Genomic DNA, 19,507 nt, shown 5'->3' with positions numbered 1-19,507 from the left:
GAAAATTTTACTGAAATAATTTAGAAATTTCAAATTAATGTTGCTAGTAAAGACAAAAATGGGAGCTTAAGAAAATAAAAATACACAAGCGAGTATCTGAAAACACTAATTATTTGGTGGTCCCAAGAAAACAACAAAACAAACCTACCATATTCAAATTTAGAAAATAAGTGGAATTTAAATATAAACTGCTTTAGAGGACATTTGATTTCTTGAATGAAGAAAATCACCACACAGCACAATACTAAAGATGATGAATTACTAGAAAACAATGAAGAGAATATTTTACTTGCTTAGTTATTAATGCTGAGGAACATGCAAGTAATACATGATGACACTGAGAACATGCTTCCTTGAAGATTCATTAAGCAGTTGCTGAGATGAGCTATGCTCCAGACTGTAAGTCTTTCTGGGTCTATTTTTAATCTGTTTGTATTTTATGTCTCTAATAGCAAGTAGCAGAAGGCAACAGGCAGAGACAGTAAAATAAAAAAGAATGGTAGGTCTGTTTTGTCAAGTTCATCATTGAACTATTTTCTCCAGAGCAGTATTTGGGAATTTGGAAATCTCCCTGATGTTTTCTTTCCACTGGAGTATTGCTTGTATGTAATTTCTATAATAACTGATTTTGCTCAACAGCAATTAGGGATCTATGTGCTCCTTAATGTGCTAGGTCAACAAAGCTCAAAATTTATGGAATAGATACTAACAGTAATCTTCTAGAAACCACAACAGAAGCCTGCTAAATAACTTAACATGTGGTATGTGTGGTACTTGTGGAAAAAACCACATGTGGTTTTTAAGATATATGCTATGCATCTCCTCTTTGAAATGGTTACAAGAATTAGGCATTTATTACTAATACACAAACCACCACAATTCCCAAATCTCCTAATCAGTTTCTTGGATCTCATAACTTGCTGCCATAATAAAACTTCTCAAGTACTTTGATTTATGGGAATATAGACCTGCTTTGACTTCTTGTCTTTTCATCTTTCTGTCATTCTGAAAATGAAAGCATTCAATGACAAGCATCCCAATAACTCAGTCCTTTCTAAGAATATATTGTTACCGTCTGTTACCAATCTTCCCATGTATTACCACATAATTTTTTTTCCAAAGTGTCTCTGTTGCACTCATTTCAAAGCACCAGTGATACTCTGGTCATCAGTCTAATTTCTATGATGAAGGAGCCTGCTCTCTGAATGATTTCTGTAATGTCACCTGTTGTAGGAGGTGTTTGGTAGTCACAGACAGGGACTGAAGTAATGGAAAGGGTGATCTCATAGTTAAGGAATTTGAACATGAGCCTTGTTGTGAATTATATTTTGTCCCTATGTCACAGGGTCCTTATTTGATTTTGGGCAAGCCAATAATAACAGTATCTTCAAGGAAGCATCAACATTCACACTGTTTAGATAAGGACATCTGAATCTGGATTTGCAAGAATGCAAGTGATGGTTGCAGAGCTGTGAATAATATGTTGCATTAGTCCAAAAGTGCTAAATGCCCCAGAAGATCACACCAGGAATTGCACTGAGTAAAATATTTAAAGTTAGTGGGTGATCTTGACAGACTTAAACCTATTTCTGTGCCTCCATTTCTCCAACATAAAATGGGGATGGCACCACTATCTACTTTACAGGAACATAATACAGACTTTATTCTCCCCTGACTGCTCCATCCCAAGTTCTGTCTTTCTCACACTTCTTCTAATCTCCATATCCTTTCCAGGGTTCTGTCCTCATTTCTGTTTACATTCTTCTGAGTTTTCAATTCTTGTCTACTCCTCTGATTTCCCAGGGTACTCTTTGCTTCTGTTTTACCCTGCTGACTAGTAATAAAAAAGGAGGCCCCTGGGATCCCCTGGCTTCAACTGCTGTTTCTGATATCCTCAGATCTTTAGCAGCCAGAGGCATCATCTGTAGGGAAACTCCAACTTAGCAGGAGGCTGGACATGACAGGAGACTTGACCAGAGGGATGCCTTCAATTGCTTTAACAAAGAAACAAGGTGTCCAGATGTTCAACTCAGCTAGAAGGATATTGCCTCTGGGTCCACACATGGGAGGACTTAAAAAAACTAACCGCATTTCCCAGGAGGAATGTAGGTGCTCAGGAAGCAAAGTTTAGATGCTCTCTTGAGATTCAGCAAGAGATGAATGCTGCTTCACAGTCGAGAGCCAATAAAATATTTAGGATCCCATCTGCAATTTAGTACCTTAAGTTGAAATCCATATGAATCTAACAGCTTAAATTATCTGTTGCATCTGGCTATGAGTTTTTAAGTACATCTTAGGATCTCACTTTCAATTCCCAGCACAGCAGATATTGTGGAGGCATTCCCTGAGAACAGGAGGCAACTGCAACCCTTGTCACCTCCATACTCCTCCATCTGCAGGGGGGTGGTTTTATTGAGGAATCCATGTATTTGACTAAAAGTGAGCTATAAAACTCTAATAAATTTATTGGACACTGCCTAGTCAGAAAAAATCAAGTAAACAGTATTTGTGCTGGATTTGTTTCTAAAACACAATTAAAGAAATTCAATAAGATGGTACTTAGAAGCATTTGCTGTTCATTCCATTTAAACTCTCAATCCGTGATTAGTTTACTTTTTCTTGGTCTTTAAATATATCTTACTATGTCAGCTAATAATGCAGCAAGGAAGAAACAGGAAAAAAATCTATTGTCTGATGAATGTCTGTGTTGGTGTTTTGTGCTGATGCAGTTCAGCTGCTCTTTGAAACAATTTTGGAAAAGACCAAGCAAGGAAAAATCTCCAGACTACCCTTACAATAAGCCTCAGTTCTTTTCTGGCAAAAGCATCCCTAGAGATGAGTGAGCATTTAATCTCACCATGCATTCTTTTTCTGGACTCTGCTGAAAATGCCTTAGCTTAATGCCAAATCTGTATGAAGCACTTTCATTTTTATCTCGTGAAAAAATAAAAAAGAGAATTATACTTACTATACAGATTGGAATAAAATTAATTATGTATCACTTGATATTTGTAAAGTGTAAGTTCTTGTAAAGGGAATTACAGATGGAAGTGATATCTCTGTTGTAAATTAATACCTATTAAAATATTATTTACTTTATTGTGCGAATGAATAATATCACTGTAATGGATTTTCCTAATTTTCTGTATTTCAAATAGTTGGAATACAAACATTGCCATGCCTGTGTCTCACTTCCAGTCACAGGTACAGAAATGATTGTTTACATAGAATTAATATGTAAGCTTTGGAAGAGGAATACACAAACTTCCCAGAATATTTAAATAACTGAAAGACTGTTTATCAGTTTGAAGTTTCACTACTAAGGGAGATCACATTTAAAATGAATAGATGAAACAACTTATCTAATATTAAAACAGCAGAGGGTTGTAAATGTATTGCTATTACTCAATAAATAGGAAAATCATGATATGTGTGTTTGCCTCACTGCTTATGACCGCTAGGAATTAGACCACATTTTATGGCACCTAACAGTAGCATTAGGTTTATCCCAGATGTATGACTGTAGTTCTGAATGTTGTCTGGCTAGTTCCCTTCAAAACATATATTCTAAAAGATAAGGTTTAATGTAAAAAAAAGTTTAATTATATTATATTTTTTCTGTGTTTTACTTTCATCTGTGCATTCAAATCTATAGATAAAAATCTTACCACAAAGTTTAGTCTGGAAGGCAGAGGTCAGTGTTTCAATCTGACTGAAATTAGCAACCAGAAAAACATGCTCTTCATGCGGTTCACTCCCAATGGACTTCAGAGTGTTCATATCTACTCTTCCCACGCCAATGGCAAAAATTAGGATTCCTGAGTTACGTGCTTTAGCAGCAATCTCTGTCACCGGATCCTGAGGTCTCCCATCTGTCACTATCATGATAATCCGGGGCACATTCTGCTTCAGAGGCCGAGCTCCTTCTGACTCTGAAAATGCAATGTTCACTGCGTACTGCAGAGCCAGCCCAGTCATGGTGCCAGTGGCCAGGTGCATCATCCTCTTCACTGCTCTTTCGATATCCTGCTTCCGCCTGAAGGTCTTCAGCGAGAACTCCTGTTTGACTGTGCTGCCATACTGAATCAGACCTACCCGGGTGGCGTCAGGACTGATGTCCAGGAACTGCAAGATGGTTAAAATGAACTCCTTCACTTTTTCAAAGTCGTAATGTTGTACACTGCGAGAGCTGTCAATGATGAAGACAAGGTCCAGACGTTTGTTGTTGCAAGTATTTTCTAAAAGGCAAAATGCAAACAAAAATACTTTACGAGAATTTCAAAATGCAGATAGGTTTGGGTTGATTGTCTAAACAAACACCCTGGAAAGTACTGGGAAAATTAATGAAAAATAGGAGATATCACAACTAAGGCTACTTGGGCAATATAAATTTGTTCACCAGTAAAGGAAAAAGTTGCCTGTTACATGATCATTATATGTATTTGTGTGTGTGTGTGTGTTTGTTTGAGATCAGTGCCCAGAATGGTTAATGGCAGTGGAATATGTAGATAGAATCGCAGAATTGTAGAATGGTTTGGGTTGGAAGGGACCTCAAAGATCATGTAGTTCAACCCCCCTGCCAGGGGGAGACAGACCTTCCTCTAGACCAGGTTGCTCAAAGTCCCATCCAACCTGTCCTTAATCACTGCCAGGGATGGGGCATCTACAACTTCTCTGGGTAACCTGTTCCAGGGTCTCACAGTGAAGAATTTCTTCCCTATATCTAATCTAAACCTGCCCTCTTTTAGTTTATTATTAGTTCATTACCCTTTGTTCTATCACTACATGCCCTTGTCGGAAGTCACTCTCCAGGTACTTGTGCTATACCCTGTTGTGTCATTGTAGAGGTTTTGACCTCACTCCCCACACAGGATGGAAATCCCCCCTGAACTACATAGTTACTATTTGAGTTGGCTGCACTGTGATGCTTTTTGTGGTAGTGCCTGAGAATTCAGAAATCTAATACTCATGATGCAGGGTGGTATCAGTCCTCCATTACAAAGAGGGAAAACAGAGCACTAAGAAATCCAGGTCAAAAGCATCTGTTAATTGCACTGACTGATAAGATACACGAAGGGACTGATTTTTCAGGGAAGCTGGCAGGAAGCAGCACTTTGCATGTACAAAGTACAGCTCTCAATGGCTGTGAATGCTTTCAAATCCCATCTGGGAAAAGTTTCATGTATTGGACTAGCTCAGCATCACACAGAAATTCTGTGGCTGCAGCAGAGAGAAAATCCTGTTGTTGCCTACAGTGGCACTCAACTTGGCCAAAAGACGACTCATACACTCACTGAAATCTTCTATTTCAGCCATCAGCTGTCTTCTTTCCAAGAGCCACTGGAGTAGAAATACAACAAAGTATGTCTGTATCTAACAACCGTATAGGCAGGCAGGCCAAGCTGTCACAGATGACAACAGAAGTGAAGGCTGGCTGCCCTCTGGGCATGTTACAAGCTTTCTGGGACGCTGGGTACATCCTCTGGCTTCTGCTCAGCATCCTTTTCTGGAAGAATATGAGACATGTGTGAGTTGTGTGATGAGAATGGATAGGGACTGGCCATTCTCAAGAAGCCAGCACATGGCAGGCTTAAGGCAAGCCTGGGAGGTGAGCCATTAGCCTTGCTTGAGAAGATAGCACATTAAAAGGACTTTGATGAGATGCTGGTGAAAAGAAATTAACTGAGGTTTAATATTTACATCAAAGACTCCTCCAAATTAGGAAATCCTTGAGTCACAAAAGTATGGCAGTTCAGGCAATAGCACTGTTTTGTCCTTAAACTATTTCACATGTACCTACTGTTGATCTCTGTCAGAGAGAGAACATAGGGTTAGATAGACCTATGGTTTCAATCAGTGTGTCTGCTCATCTTTTTAAATTCCTGTGGCTATGAATAAATCTGTGAGGTTGTCTGTTTGTCTGCATGGCTTGCAAGACTAAAGATGTCAAGAATGATCATCAAACTGCAGTGGCGTCCTCATTTTACTAAGCTGAGATACCCCTAATCAGTAATTTCCCTTATTGCCCAATTCAATTCCCAGTGCACTCTCATCCATCTTGTGCAGCGAATGAGGCAAATGCTTGATGGAAAAGTAGTGTTTGACTGTATAATTAAAGGTCATGTCATACTGCACAAGTACAAGTGGCCCAATCAATTGGAAAAACCTCTGTCTGTAGAGACAAGCCTTCAAACAAGTTCACTTGTGACTGCTGACGAACACTCATCATGCACTTCTGCCAAGGCAGGGGGTGAGAAAGATGCTTGTTTTCACTAGTTAGCTCAGAGGCCTCTTTCATAGATTACCAAGAACATTCGTTGGCATAGAACAAAAATGCTCTTTAATGACAATAAAAATGACTGCCTGGATTTATTCATGTGCAGTCTACAGTATGTCTTTATTCATAAGTGCAGAAATATGCTCGGGTTGCTTATTCTTTCAAAATCAGAGCAGGTTGAATGTAAGCCAAGTGGAGCAGAAACGAAATTCCAGTTCTAATGGGATACAGATATCCTGACGTGACAATTTTCCATCTTATTATCTTAATTATAGTTATCCTTATATATAATTATTAATTATATTTACTAATTATCATATGAACTACAAAGATAACACTAAGTTATGATTTGTGGGAGCAGAGCAAGAAGAAAGGAGGATAATTACAGAAAAAGGGCTAAGAATACATATGTGTATATAAGGAGAAGGACAGGCAAGAGAGAAGAGTAAAATGACTGCTATTTTATTTCCATTAAAACATTTCAGCATAGGCAAAATCAGAAGGTGTGGATTGGATGAGTGGACAGCGACGTAGATTGAGAACTGGCTGAAGAGCAGATCCCAGAGGGTCCTAATTAGTGGCACAGTTGTAGGCCTGTCACTAGTGGTGTCTACCAAGGTTCAGTACTAGGCCCAGTATTAAGTTATTCATCAATGCCCCCTCACAAGTTCACTGACAACACAAAGCTGGGAGGAGTGGCCAATACCTCAGAGAGCTGTGCAGCCCTTCAGAAGGACCCTGACACATTGGACAGTTGGGTAGAGAAGAACCACCTGAAATCCAACAGGGGCAAATGCAGGGTCCTGCAAGTGGGGAGGAATAACTCCCTTTACTCGTACAAGCTGGAGGCTGACAAAGTACAGGCTGGAAAGCAGCTCTGCAAAGAAGGACCTGGGGGTCCTGGTGGACAACAAGCTGTTCATGAGCCAGTACAGTGTCCTTGAGGCCAAAGGTATCCTCAGGTGCATGAGAAAAAGCATTGCCAGAAGGTTGAGGGAGGTGATCCTGCCCCTCTACTCAGCCCTACTGAGGCCACATTTGGAGTGTTGTGTCCAGTTCTGTGCTCCTCAGTACATGGAGAGACATGGAGCTCCTGAAGCAAGTCAAGTGAGGGGGTTATGGAGATGATTAAGGGACTGGAGTATCTCTCTTACAAGGAAAGGCTAACAGAGTTGGGCCTATTCAGCCTCAAGAAGAGAAGACTGAGAGAGGCCTTCATCAATGTCTATAGGGATCTAAAGGAGGGTGCCAAGAAGGTAGAGCCAGGCTCTTCTTGGTGGTGCCAGGCCATAGGACAAGAGGCAACAGGCAGACACTGAGGCACAGGAGCTTCCACCTGAACATGAGGAAGAACTTCTTTCCTGTGCGGGTGACTGTGCACTGGAACAGATTACCCAGAGAAGTTGTGGAGTCTCCCTCACTGGAGATATTCATGAGCCATCTGAATGCAATCCTGTGCCATGTCCTCTAGGATGACCCAGCAGAGAGGTTGGACCAGATGACCCACTGTAGTCCCTTCCAACCTTATCCATTCTATGATTCTGTGAAAACAAGTCAAAACTAGAACCATGGTGTTGAATCCTTTTAATTTGAATATAAAGATCTGGATCCCAGTCTGAAGAGACTCATTTGTCTATTTAGAAGTCTGGAATGAATCTTGGTGGGAAAAAGCCTGGACAGCGTTGGTGGATAGTACTACCAGAAACACACCCCATTGTGCTAAATTACTTAAGAAAAATCTGCTAGGCTGAATGAAATACAGTGTATTTCAAAACTACTTTGACAAGTAAAGTTCTACCTATATAAATAAGACATATTTTCAAATTAAACTGTATTTAAAATTTGTGTCTTCTGAATTGGAGGGAATGTTTAAGAACTCTGTAATTATTAAAGTTGATTTAACTGAGATGGGCTCTATGAAAAATAAAATATAACTCTTTTACAGATGGAAAATCCAGTTTGGTGGTATTTTGGGGAGTGGCAATCAGTAACGACTAACAGATCTAAACACTCATCCCCTCAGATAAATGTTCAGTGAGAGCTTTTTAGCAGTTACATGCTTTTGCATTTGTCCTGTAAACTACAATCTCTTCCTCTGACCAGCTCTCATTTTAAACAGGGAACTTTCTCACAATTTTGGCAAACATCTTCATACCCAAAAGTAACTCCCTTCCACTCTTCTTATGAAAAGTGACATACTCATTAAAAAGAGCTACTCATCCGTAAGCCTGCTTCTAAGTCAGTGGAGGTTTTGTAATGCCAACACAAAAGTTAAAAAACCCTCAGTGTGAGTTGTCTTATCCAAAGGGGAGGCCAGGAGGGGCAAGACAAAGACAGAAGGAAAGATCAAGTCAGTAGTAAACATGTTCTCCTCCTCCGCTCAGTATTCATTTTGTAAATGACAAATACAATGATGCCACCTTTTCAAAACTAACAATGCAAGGAAATTTCAGTTCTACTTGGAAGAATCCAACTGGGGTTCAATTACTGAGAGACACATGAAACAAAGCTTAAAAGAATATTTCACATTGAGCATCTTAATTTCCTCTAAAGCTGAAAAGTCTGTTAAATTATTCTCTCTGATCCCTGCAGGTTTCCTTCTATTCCTTTCTCAAAGCAAATTATGCTCAGGCCTGAATCCCTATTTTGGCTTTGACAAAGCTCAAATTGCCGTGTCTGAGTGTGTTTCTATCCTCTCAGCTTATTTCTAACTAATGCTACATTCCCTTATTATAACTAAACAGTACCAAGGAGTTTTCCTGGTAGTTGGAATTGACTCTTCTTGGCTGTTAAATCATTAGAACAATTCCTGATACTGTTGTATCTCTTGGTGAGCTCAGGGTGTTCTGTAGCACAGCAGCAGGCTGCTTTGTACCTCTGGTCTCAATGCCAGAGAGCAATCTGAAGTACCAGCTAAGCTCAGAGGCCAGCTGGCCTGCATCCCCAGTGTTAAATTCACCTTCCCAGTAAAACAGAGTGGCTGTATGCAAGATGTCTACTGGGAATAATCCCCTGCAGGGATTATTCTCTGTAGTCTCTGAACCATGCATGGGGATTGCTTGGGGTTGATAGTCACTGTGGGCCAGAGACACTTAGCAGCACGAATGATGGTGGAGTTCCAATGTCCAAGAAGTTCCCAGCACTGTTTAATTTTCTCAAACATTTCCATTTGGGGATACTCAAACAACACATTCAAAGGACCCGAACATTAAATGGTGATTTTTCACAAGATTTTGCAAGCTCGCTCTATTGAAAACACTGCTTGTCTAAAAATGAGTTAGTTATTTTCTGTTATTGTCCTACATCTTTATGACTCCTAAATACTTTTTTTTTTTAATCTGGATATTACTTATTTGGTTATGTAGGTTTTTATCCTAATAGATGAGAACGGATAAACGTTAAAGGCTATTGTTGTATGCAAAGCAAAAGGAGATTAGTTCAATTTGGTAAACACTGCAGCAAAGTTAAAACATTGAAAAAGTGATTTATAACAAGTTAATATTATCTCCAGGAAGATGTTTGTCATAGAGCAAGACAATTTAAGCAAAAAGAAAGGATTACATCAGTTAAGAAAAAACGAGATCGTAGAAAAATTATTGCCTGAGCAGGCTTTAATGGCAATTTTAAGATTTTGTGTTTCTTAGTTCACTCCACAGTAATGTATATACAAAAAATTACATGTCCTCTGACACTGCCAGTAGTAATACTAGGTTTATTTTTAGATTTTATCTTTGACTAACAGAGTAAGTCTTCACTCAGAATTAAATAGAGGATAAAACTATTCTATTAGCAAACTACACAACTTTTTCCTAAATTTATCTTCTTTCTTTGTAATTTTATTATTTCATTTTCCCTCTAGCCTTCAACCTTACTTGCCTATTTTCTCTTTACAACTTCTTTCTTTATAAATCTCTGTATAACTCCTGCCAAATCTGTTTCAAAATATATGAACTTGCTGGGTGTCAAATATTTTCTCTTGAAGTCCACAATTCTGATTTTCCCTAGCTAAATATCCAGCCAGAAAGATTGTGTTTGACAGGTTCTCGCATATTTCCAAATGATTTATTAGTTCATCAAGAAGGTTTAATCTTTATCATACAATCATACAAATAAAGAATACTCGAATTTCCAATTAATTCATAAATATAGCAAGTACAAAACACTTTGGAAAACACATTTTGTGATTGTTGCAAAGCATAAATGAAGAAGAGTAATAATTCCAAGCACTTCTTGTCTCTAGTGAGCCATTTTGAGCAAGTTAGCTTCCACTCTTTTCATTTTCTTCTCATTTTAATTCAAAGAAGGACAAAGTATGATATGGTGCATTTCAGATATGATCAATACCTAGTTCCTGAAGAGAACATTAGAAACTGCTCAGTACCCCTGTCCTAGCACACATATGGGCTGCACTTGGTTCTGCAGGTGACTCCACCTCTTGCCAGCTCCGAGACAAGCCTTGGATCCAAGACCTGCCCCTCTAGTCCCTGGCCCCATCCTTTCTCTGAGCCTTTCCCCAAATACACAGGCCTATGGCCCTAACCCAAACATTCATTATGAGTTTGGCAGCTCACTCATTCTTCCTTACAAATTTCTTCATCTGGGAACAATCTCTAAATGGAACACAGCCTCCAGACATTTCTTTATTGCCTTTGACAAAATCTCTTCTGAACTTCCAACATTTCTGGGAGAACTGTACAGCAGGAGGCTCTTGTCCAGAGATTTCCATTTCCTTCTACATGCAAATGCTTCATTATTAGTCACTGCAGGAGGGTCCACTACTTTGTTCTCATTTCACCTCACTATTTCTATTCCTTCCATGTCATGCTTTTCAAAATAACAAGCTCATTATTAACATTAAGTCTCTCTAATTCCAGAGTCCCAAAACTGACTCCTAGTACTTTTCCATTTCTTTACCAACACTGATGCTGTCTCTGGCATGAAGCCAAAGCATGGTGTAGGGATATTCTCAAGTTGCTTAGCTCTTTTTGCATATTTCAGCTGTTCTGAGATGGAAACTGCTGGGTTTCCTAACAGGAGCCAAACCTGCTTTCCTGGTCATGAGGACCAGGGAACAGGTTGTTTTCCTTGCAGGCAGGGGAACACCTGGACAGAGGGAAAAGGAGTACTGATATCCCCATGCACTGGCAGCATCAACATCTACCCACTGCTTCCTGACAGAAACAAATGTTATGTGCTCTGAGCTAAGGATAGCTTACACCCATGAGAGAGGAGGAATTCATTTTCTGAGCCATGATGGAGAAACCTTGTGGCACACACAGTTAATGCTACTTTGCATCCAGTTCCCACAGGCAGCCTGAAGACACTTACTCTGATTGAGACTGTCTTTTCCTGCAGTCATCTGTAAAACATCAAATCACAATCAACACAAAAAAGGTGATTATATGGGAGGTGGTGATCTTTGTATCTTCCACCTTGAAGATCTTAAACTCCTACCTTGCCTGAGCTACTTGGGGCATTGTCGGAAGGACACAGAAATGATTAGAGAAGGAACAGATACAGAAAGTAAACAACTGTTAGTAACAGCATGGAAAATCTAGAGAAAAAATGTGGCCTTATTGAGTAGTGCTGTCCTGCTTTCCGGATATTAGCTTAATGTTTTAAAAATTCCTATCCATACTTTTTTTTAAAGTCGCCCATGCCTTTGTTTACGGGGAAAGCTGTTAGCAACCTCAACATTACTCACCGATCAGCTGACCTGCAACCACATATTTCTATCCATTGGTAACGGTCTAAGTATTAGACTCTTTTCCAGGACAAACTCAGAAACACCACAATGGGATACTGCTGTACACCATTTCCCCCTGTCCCCCAAAACATGGGACATTAGGTCCACTGGCAAAGCAGTAGTTCTACCACTTCAGCAGCACTTCAATAAATAGATGGTGTCTTCAAGCTTCCAAAGCAATTTAAATGTCTTCATTCCCAATAACGTCTGATTACCCACTCATACCTACAAAATGAGATGTTCCTTAAGTTATGCTGTTTCCAGGATTTTCAAGTTAATTTTGCACATATGTGCTTTTTTAAATTAAGAAGCTAAAGTGCTCACAATGAAGTCAAAAACTTCTGAAGATCAGTGTTCTTTCTCTTGGCCTGATATTTTTTCAAGACAAAATACACAAAGGAAGCTTTGAGCTCCTTGAGAACATACACATAACAACAGTTTGTAATTTTACTAACTGAATTATCATCAAGGCAAACTCTTTCAAACAGAAATGGCATTTCACAGTAATTTGTGGGGGTTGTAACAAACAAATTCAGAAATACAAAGATCATTTGCTGTTCAGTTCATGACTCAGTTTTTTTCTGTAGCAGTAGATATTCTTTCCTCCTGTGGAAAAATTACAAATCACTTTCTGAAAAAAAAAAAAAGGAAAAGGAAAAAAGGGAAAAAAGGGGGCAAAGGTAAAAGAATAAGAAAACAAAACAAAGGAGAGAGAAAGGAGGAAAGAGGGAAAAGACTATTACTGAAATACCCTTCAGGTGGCTTAAAAGTGAATGTTGTCTTGATACATTACTTGGAAATTAATAATGAATACTAAATACAAGAGTTGGCAAGCATAATGTTGTTCTGTGGTTAAAAATTGCTAACACAGACCAAAATTCAAATGTTCTGATCTCCATGATAATTGGCTGCAGATGAGCATTAGGACACAAATCCCTGGGGTCTGTCATGGTCCCAGCTAGCCCTCATGGCTCATTAGTTGGGCCTCTTTAAGGAGTAACAGCTGCTGCAGGGAACAATTGGCTGAGCAGGGATATGATTGCTCAGATCTCGCCTTCTCAGACTCCAGGACCTCTGTTAGGGGCTGGGGAGGCATAGCCTCAGCACAAACCAGGCTACCAAACCTCAAAGCCACAGAGACAGGATGTCCTACTGTGCATAAACCCCAGAAATCTGAAAGAGCAGCTACTGTGGGGGAGACTTCAACAGCTGAGAGATTAAGATGAAAGTTGAAGTTTCAAGAGTTGATATAAAGTCCCTGGGAATCCTCTCAGCTATTGAAACAAGCACTACTGGGAAGCCAAACACACCATTGTTAATATTGTCTTGAGGCATAAAGGTTGTAATACACACCTGCACATCTCAGAAGGCAGAAACAAGCGATTTCACAGACTGTAAAATGCTTTGTTTGCTCTCTTTCCAAATAGAACAGGTTTCTATCTATATGGCAATTTTATGTTTCATTATAGAACTGATATATTGTATCCTTATAAAAGTTGGGTTAGGATTGTGCTTATACTTTTACAATTCAAAATATGTAATTGACAACTTCTTCCTTCCTTTACCTACTGCCTTGAATAGTTTTCATCTCCCCCAGTATTACACCAGTATAGAATGTCAAACACATTATGTACTTATTGGGACACAATTCTGACTTTAATTGCAATACAGACTTCAGTTACAACAATTCTACTTAATATGTCTGAGGACAAAAAACTTGGCAGGGCTGCATTTATGCGAAGAAATAACACATACACACAAATGTTGAGGCTGTGAATGAGTTTCTTACAGCAGTTATCAACCCATGTTGGGTCAACAGTCTACAGTAGTAGGATTTAGAGATCTCTGGCCAGCTCTTAGTACATAAATGTACAACAAATTCAACCAAAACTAAACAAGAATCTTATCTGCACTCCACAGAAGCATCAGGGGTTGGACTCACTTTTGTTATGTATTTTCCCCTCTGATTTGCTGCTAAAATAACTAAAAATGGTTAAACTGATGAAGATACATACACTCAAGTTTAAGAACTGGGTTCAATATAAGAATGCTTGGAATAATTTTAAGTGACTGCAGCAAGTGATTTACAAATTTAGTGAGCACTCTATGTACTTCATTTTACTTCCCTTCATATTATTAGAGGAATAACATACATACAACCAAGAGATAAATCACTGTATATTTGCAAAATATAATTTAACACAGACAGGGATATTCGTGTTAAGCAGCAACTTCCACTGAACAAGAGCCAAGTACATATCTTTCTTGGCTTCTTCCCCCTCTGTTTTAATTTTATGCAGTGTCAGTTAATCTCTTGTAGCTTCTTCTGGTATCGTATAGTATCTAAAGAAATATCCCTCCAAATTAGCTTTTCTCCTCACATAAATAGCTATTTTCAAAAACAGATTTTATATTGCTAAAGAACAGAAAGAATGTTATTGCTTAGAATAGTATTCTACTGCTTATTCAATTATTTCCATGCATCCATTACAAACCCCTCCAAAGAAACATGTCCCTGTGAAACGAAATACATGTCAGTTTACAAGAACAGAGTTCATCAAGAAAAAACCCAAACTCAAAAACTTGTGTTTTTTTTCCACAATGCTGAAATTTTGCTTTGCTTGTTTTATAATTAATGATTAAGACGCAGTAGACCCTAAGTCCCAAATCTGCTTCAGCAAAAAAGCCCATAACATTAAACATCAAAAAAGTGCTCCATCTTGCCAGCGCTGAATACACGTTGCTTCCGAACATGGAACCTGCTGTGCTGTGGACTTCTGACTGTGGCTTTGAAAACACAGTATGGAAATTGCCATTGTGGACAACTGACTCAGCTCTTCCTCAGTCTGTGGAGGCGCAGAAGTCCATTTCATTGTATCTGAAGGCAATCAGCTAACGTAGCTTACGCGATTTTATCCTTTTAACAGTGTAGCAAGTATATTACTGCTTTTCTTTAGTATCCAAAAAGCAATGCTAAACTGGCAAACTGTGTTTTCAGCCATCTCTGTGTAATCTAACAAAGCAGCTGCGCTCAACAGGAACAATGGTCTTGTCTGAGAACTAGGTAAAAACTCCTCAGAGCTCTCTCAAAGCCTTCAAAAGAGAAGATTCTAAAACAAAAAATTAATTTCCTTTAATGAATCAGGATAAAGTCAAAGATCCAAACTTGGGATAAAATTACTGATAAGGGGAAAGAGAAGGCAAAAGTTAGTTCATGTAAGGGTAGAGGTGACTGCCCTCTGCTATAGGAAAGACAAATGGACCATCCAATTTCTTTCTGTTGTTCCACAAGATCTTACACAACTATGGAAATAATCCTTTAAAACATACATTACCATAAACCTACTTAAAACATTATCTTCCAGCAATCTCATACAAATTCTTTTACTACTTGAAATATGTTTATATTTTCTAATATGAATATCTAATATGCTGCAAGAAAGATTTAAGAAAATGTTAAAAAATCAATTAATTTGTCACAATTGACAAATTTGTAATACTTGGAAGTCTGATTCAATGTTTAAAGAAAGAAAAACCTGCAGAGCAGTTTGGTTTTCAAGGGCCACATAGACAGACTTCCAAAAAATTGATGTTCAATCGATCTTTGTGTAGAATATTTCAGATCTTTAATGGAAATTGTTAGCTATAGCAAAAATAGTTTTATACAACAACAAGCAAGGCAAAGATCTGCCAAATTAAAACAACACACGCTGAGATTTAGTTGCAAGACTGAGGATAAGCAAAAAATATGTCTTTTCACACAGTTTTTCATTCTTTCTGAAGCATATGTTAAAATGTATAGGCTATTAGTCCTAACTCAACAATTAAAAAATCTAAGAAGCATGGCTGATGAAAAATTAAATCCTTCTAAAGCTGGATTTTTCATCCATTCCATTTTGCTTATTTATCCTGTCGGCTTCCTGGAGCAAGGACTTTTACTTCTGCCCATGGACAGTACTTGTATTTTACCAGTAAATAGTTAGAGCAGCAGTACACTTTTGTTTTAAAAATTGGTGAAATGAAGAAAAAAGGAATACAATTATTTTAATACTACTATACTTACATAGCATAATCCTTCATTTTAGCTCTATAAACTTTTTAGACTGAAAAAAAAGAGACATCTACCAAAAAAACCCTCAACCCCCAAACTTTCATTACTTTTCCAGGTACCTGTTGGTTCTTTGCAGCTATATTGCTCCCTTTTGCCTGCCAACCAAGTCTTTTCACTACAGCAGCAATTGTCATCACCACTAGTACTTATAAAATGCATATTATATAGAATGAGACAACTTCTAATCCTGGCTAAATTGCTGGAATTCTGGAGTGATTTTATTAAGTCTACTGACTTGATGTCACTGAGATCATGGTTTGGCCCCACTTTTTTTCATGTCATTTAAGGAACACTACAGCTTTCCAGCAGAGTGGCATGCATTTTACATATTCTGTTCTTCACAGAGAAGAACATTTTTACCATGCCCCTGTTTCTACACATGGCTAAATCTGAAGTAGGTGACCTAATTTATTGAAACAGAATCCAAGGCCCAAGGGTCTGACTCCAAACTGCCACGTACTTTTATGGGCTGGATCAGAGAATGTCCAAAGTTTCTTGCATCATTTAATGTCTTGAAAAGGTTCTTTTAGCCACAGCTGCCAGAACTGTTTGCATCCTTCACATGCCAAACTGAGTAGGGATCCAGAAGTTTCCAAATGCAGGGACCAGGAATGTCTTGACTTTTGAAAGGAGAAATAAATAATTTAATCTATACATTTTGATTTATATTGAGTGGTAATCCTTTTCATATATTTTCCACTATTTAAAATATGAAAAAGAGGCTATAAAATCAATTTAAAAATCACAGGGAAAAAAGGCAAGCTGAGAAATGGGACACTTTCACTTTCTTCACATAACATCTTCCCTTTGCACTCATTTCTAGAGAGGTGGGCAGTTTATTTCTTGAAGTAATAAGCTCAGGGTATTTGCTGGGAACCATCAAATATTCAGGAAGAGCTGCTATATAATCACATTTAGAAAGTTTTAGATTCTTATTAAGTAAGGTGTGAGTGTGGGTATTTATCTTTGCTGTTCTATATCCACCTTTTTGGTCAGCTGAATCTCCAGACTTGTGGCTTCCAACCAGCAGTTGCAGAACCCCAAGTGTTTCAAGACTGCATCTATTAGTTTTGAGAAAGATGAATAAGAAATGGAAATCTGTTGTCATTTGTTTTAAATTTGTGCTATAGGAATTGAAAACCAATATTTTAAAGTTAACAGATTATGAATGGTACTTTGTGGAATTTTACATGATTTAAAGGACTACATTTTGTCTGGAGAAGAGTTTCACTGATAAAACTTGGTGCTCCCAAGCTCTGTCACCCATTCTCCCAAGTTCTGGCTTGCTTTCCTCTTCTTTCTTCCCAGTATTATCTTCTGCAGAACATTTCACATTCCTCATGTTCACCTAGGTTAGGCCACCTTTATGGAGAGGCATCTCCCAATGGCTGGAGAGAGGTATCTGATTAGATCTACTGTTGATGGGAATCATTAATCCCTAATGATAGGCTGTGTTCAGACCTCATCCATGCTGTGTTTTCATAATCTGATGATTATTTTAAACAAAGAACAAAAGAAAGTTATTCTAAGTTGCAAACTGTTAGGAGATGAAAAAGCTGACCAGCAGACTGCTTGATAACATATAGGTGATGATCAACAAGAGAGAGATGAATCTTATATTTTAAAATATGGCAGCCACAAGCTAAAACTGATAGATTCTGTCTTCAGAATTTTGGCAAAAGACGAAAAATGTGCTGCTCATTATAAATAAAATAAATCTGACAAAATGAAGGTATGAGCATGTAATTAGCAATGTAACGACAAGCCTAATTTCAATAGCCACAGATTTCCATTCAATCACCTTTACACACATCACATACATATAGAGAGCTAAAACTTTCTGCCATGGTAAAAGGCACATTTGACAGAACCTCCATGAACCAACATGCATTTTCTCTAAACACTGAAAATACGTTGGGTTTTTTTTTTAATAGGCCAACAGTCCTGTAGCAAATATTTTTTTCATACCACTTACATAAAGTAAATCTAGTACCCCAAAAGTAAACACCTTCTTTCAACAGCTGCTAACTGGTCAACAAATTTTATCATATTCCTGATGGCAAATGAAAATCTCCTTTTTATTATAAACTAATTCAGTCAAGGTTTGGCCAACTGCTTATGCCTTTTATCATTTGTATTTGAGATAGCTTTTGGTAGCAGAGTTTGGGGTTTTTTTGTGTGTAACTTACCTAGTAGAGATTGTGTGATAACATCCCTTCTTCGAGTGAAACGTCTCCCAGGGAGATCTTTTGCCATGACAGTGGAAAGCAGAGAGTGTGCAAATAGCAGAAAGAAGCATGCAATCATTTTCTTCATCTTCAAGAAACAGAGGGACATTCAAGGATGTGAAACTGCAACAGAGGAGAGAAGGGGATAAGCTCTTCAATTACATAAAAAGATATACTTAGCCTTGTCAACCACCCAGCAGCACTGCTTTGCTTCCATCACATACAAATATGCAGAATAGTCATGGAATAATACCTATAAACCTCAAGAAATAAGATCTACATACTAAAGCAGTTGGCAGTCCCTGCACAGCATTTATAAGTATTGTTAGTTGAAGTTCATAGTCAACATCTACAACCATTCATAGTAATCAAGTATTTTTAAAGCAAGAAAAGGAACTTTGTTTCAGTCAACCTGCCAGCATAAATGGGTTTGAGTGGGACACAAATATATTTTTGTTATTCCATTCAGCACTCTGTTGCATTTTTTTCAGAAGTTTAATGATTCTTGTAGTCTGAGGCATTCTTGCTTCAAAAAATCTTGGAGAATTAAAATAGAGGGAAGAAAATATATTTCAGAAACAGCAACTATAAATGTGAACTGGTGAGAGCTCATTCTTCCTTTTCAGAAGACAGTCCATGGTTGCTAACATGAATGAATGAATCTTGTTTACTGGACTAGACTCCTGAGGATTGGCAAGGAGCTTGCCAGAGGTTCTAGAAAAGTTTTGTCATACAGAAGAACAAACTGACAGGCAAAATTCCCACACTAAGAGATTATTCCTGATCAGGATCTTGTTAATCCACCATAAAAAGCCATGGCTGAGTCTGTCTACAACAGAAAGCAAAAACTGACATGCTAGAGGCTCATTTTCTGGCTGTGTTCCCTGTTGATGGCTTCCTCAGAAGGAGATTCCTTCTACCTTCACCCAAAACTTTATTGTTGCATTTGTGAAGGCAGCATCCCACATGAGCTAGATTCAGCCTTGGAACTGCTGATGCGACGAAGCTTAGTCAAGAGCTCCCCTAGGTGTGCAAGAGATGGATAAAACTACCCACTTTCACAACACAGAACTGTTCTAGCTGAAACTTAGTGTAACTTTTTAAGCAGTGCAAATTTTAACAGTAATTCTTGGTGAAGTAAATAA

The 19,507-nt window shown here is 38.3% G+C and overlaps 1 protein-coding gene across 2 annotated transcripts in view; it reads right to left on the bottom strand.

The window, feature by feature from the left end:
• Nucleotides 1–19,507, bottom strand: part of MATN2 (matrilin 2) — a 69,429-nt gene that overhangs the window by 41,871 nt on the left and 8,051 nt on the right. Inside the window, exons 2-3 of one of the 2 annotated variants that reach the window (XM_051785199.1) lie at nt 18,324–18,485; nt 3,669–4,238 (exon numbers count right to left, since the gene is read on the bottom strand). In XM_051785199.1, the coding sequence (XP_051641159.1) occupies nt 3,669–4,238; nt 18,324–18,471 (718 nt within the window). In that variant the 5' untranslated portion in view covers nt 18,472–18,485. Of the gene's footprint in view, nt 1–3,668; nt 4,239–18,323; nt 18,546–19,507 lie in introns of those variants that run through there. The other variant, XM_051785200.1, reaches the window with a different exon arrangement.

The sequence above is a fragment of the Manacus candei genome, unplaced genomic scaffold (genome assembly GCF_025592945.1).
Source record: "Manacus candei isolate 608988 ecotype Guabito, Panama unplaced genomic scaffold, ASM2559294v1 h1tg000019l, whole genome shotgun sequence".
Lineage (NCBI taxonomy): Eukaryota > Metazoa > Chordata > Aves > Passeriformes > Pipridae > Manacus > Manacus candei.
Note: the sequence above shows the minus strand (reverse complement) of the source record. Positions and strands in the feature narration are given on the sequence as shown.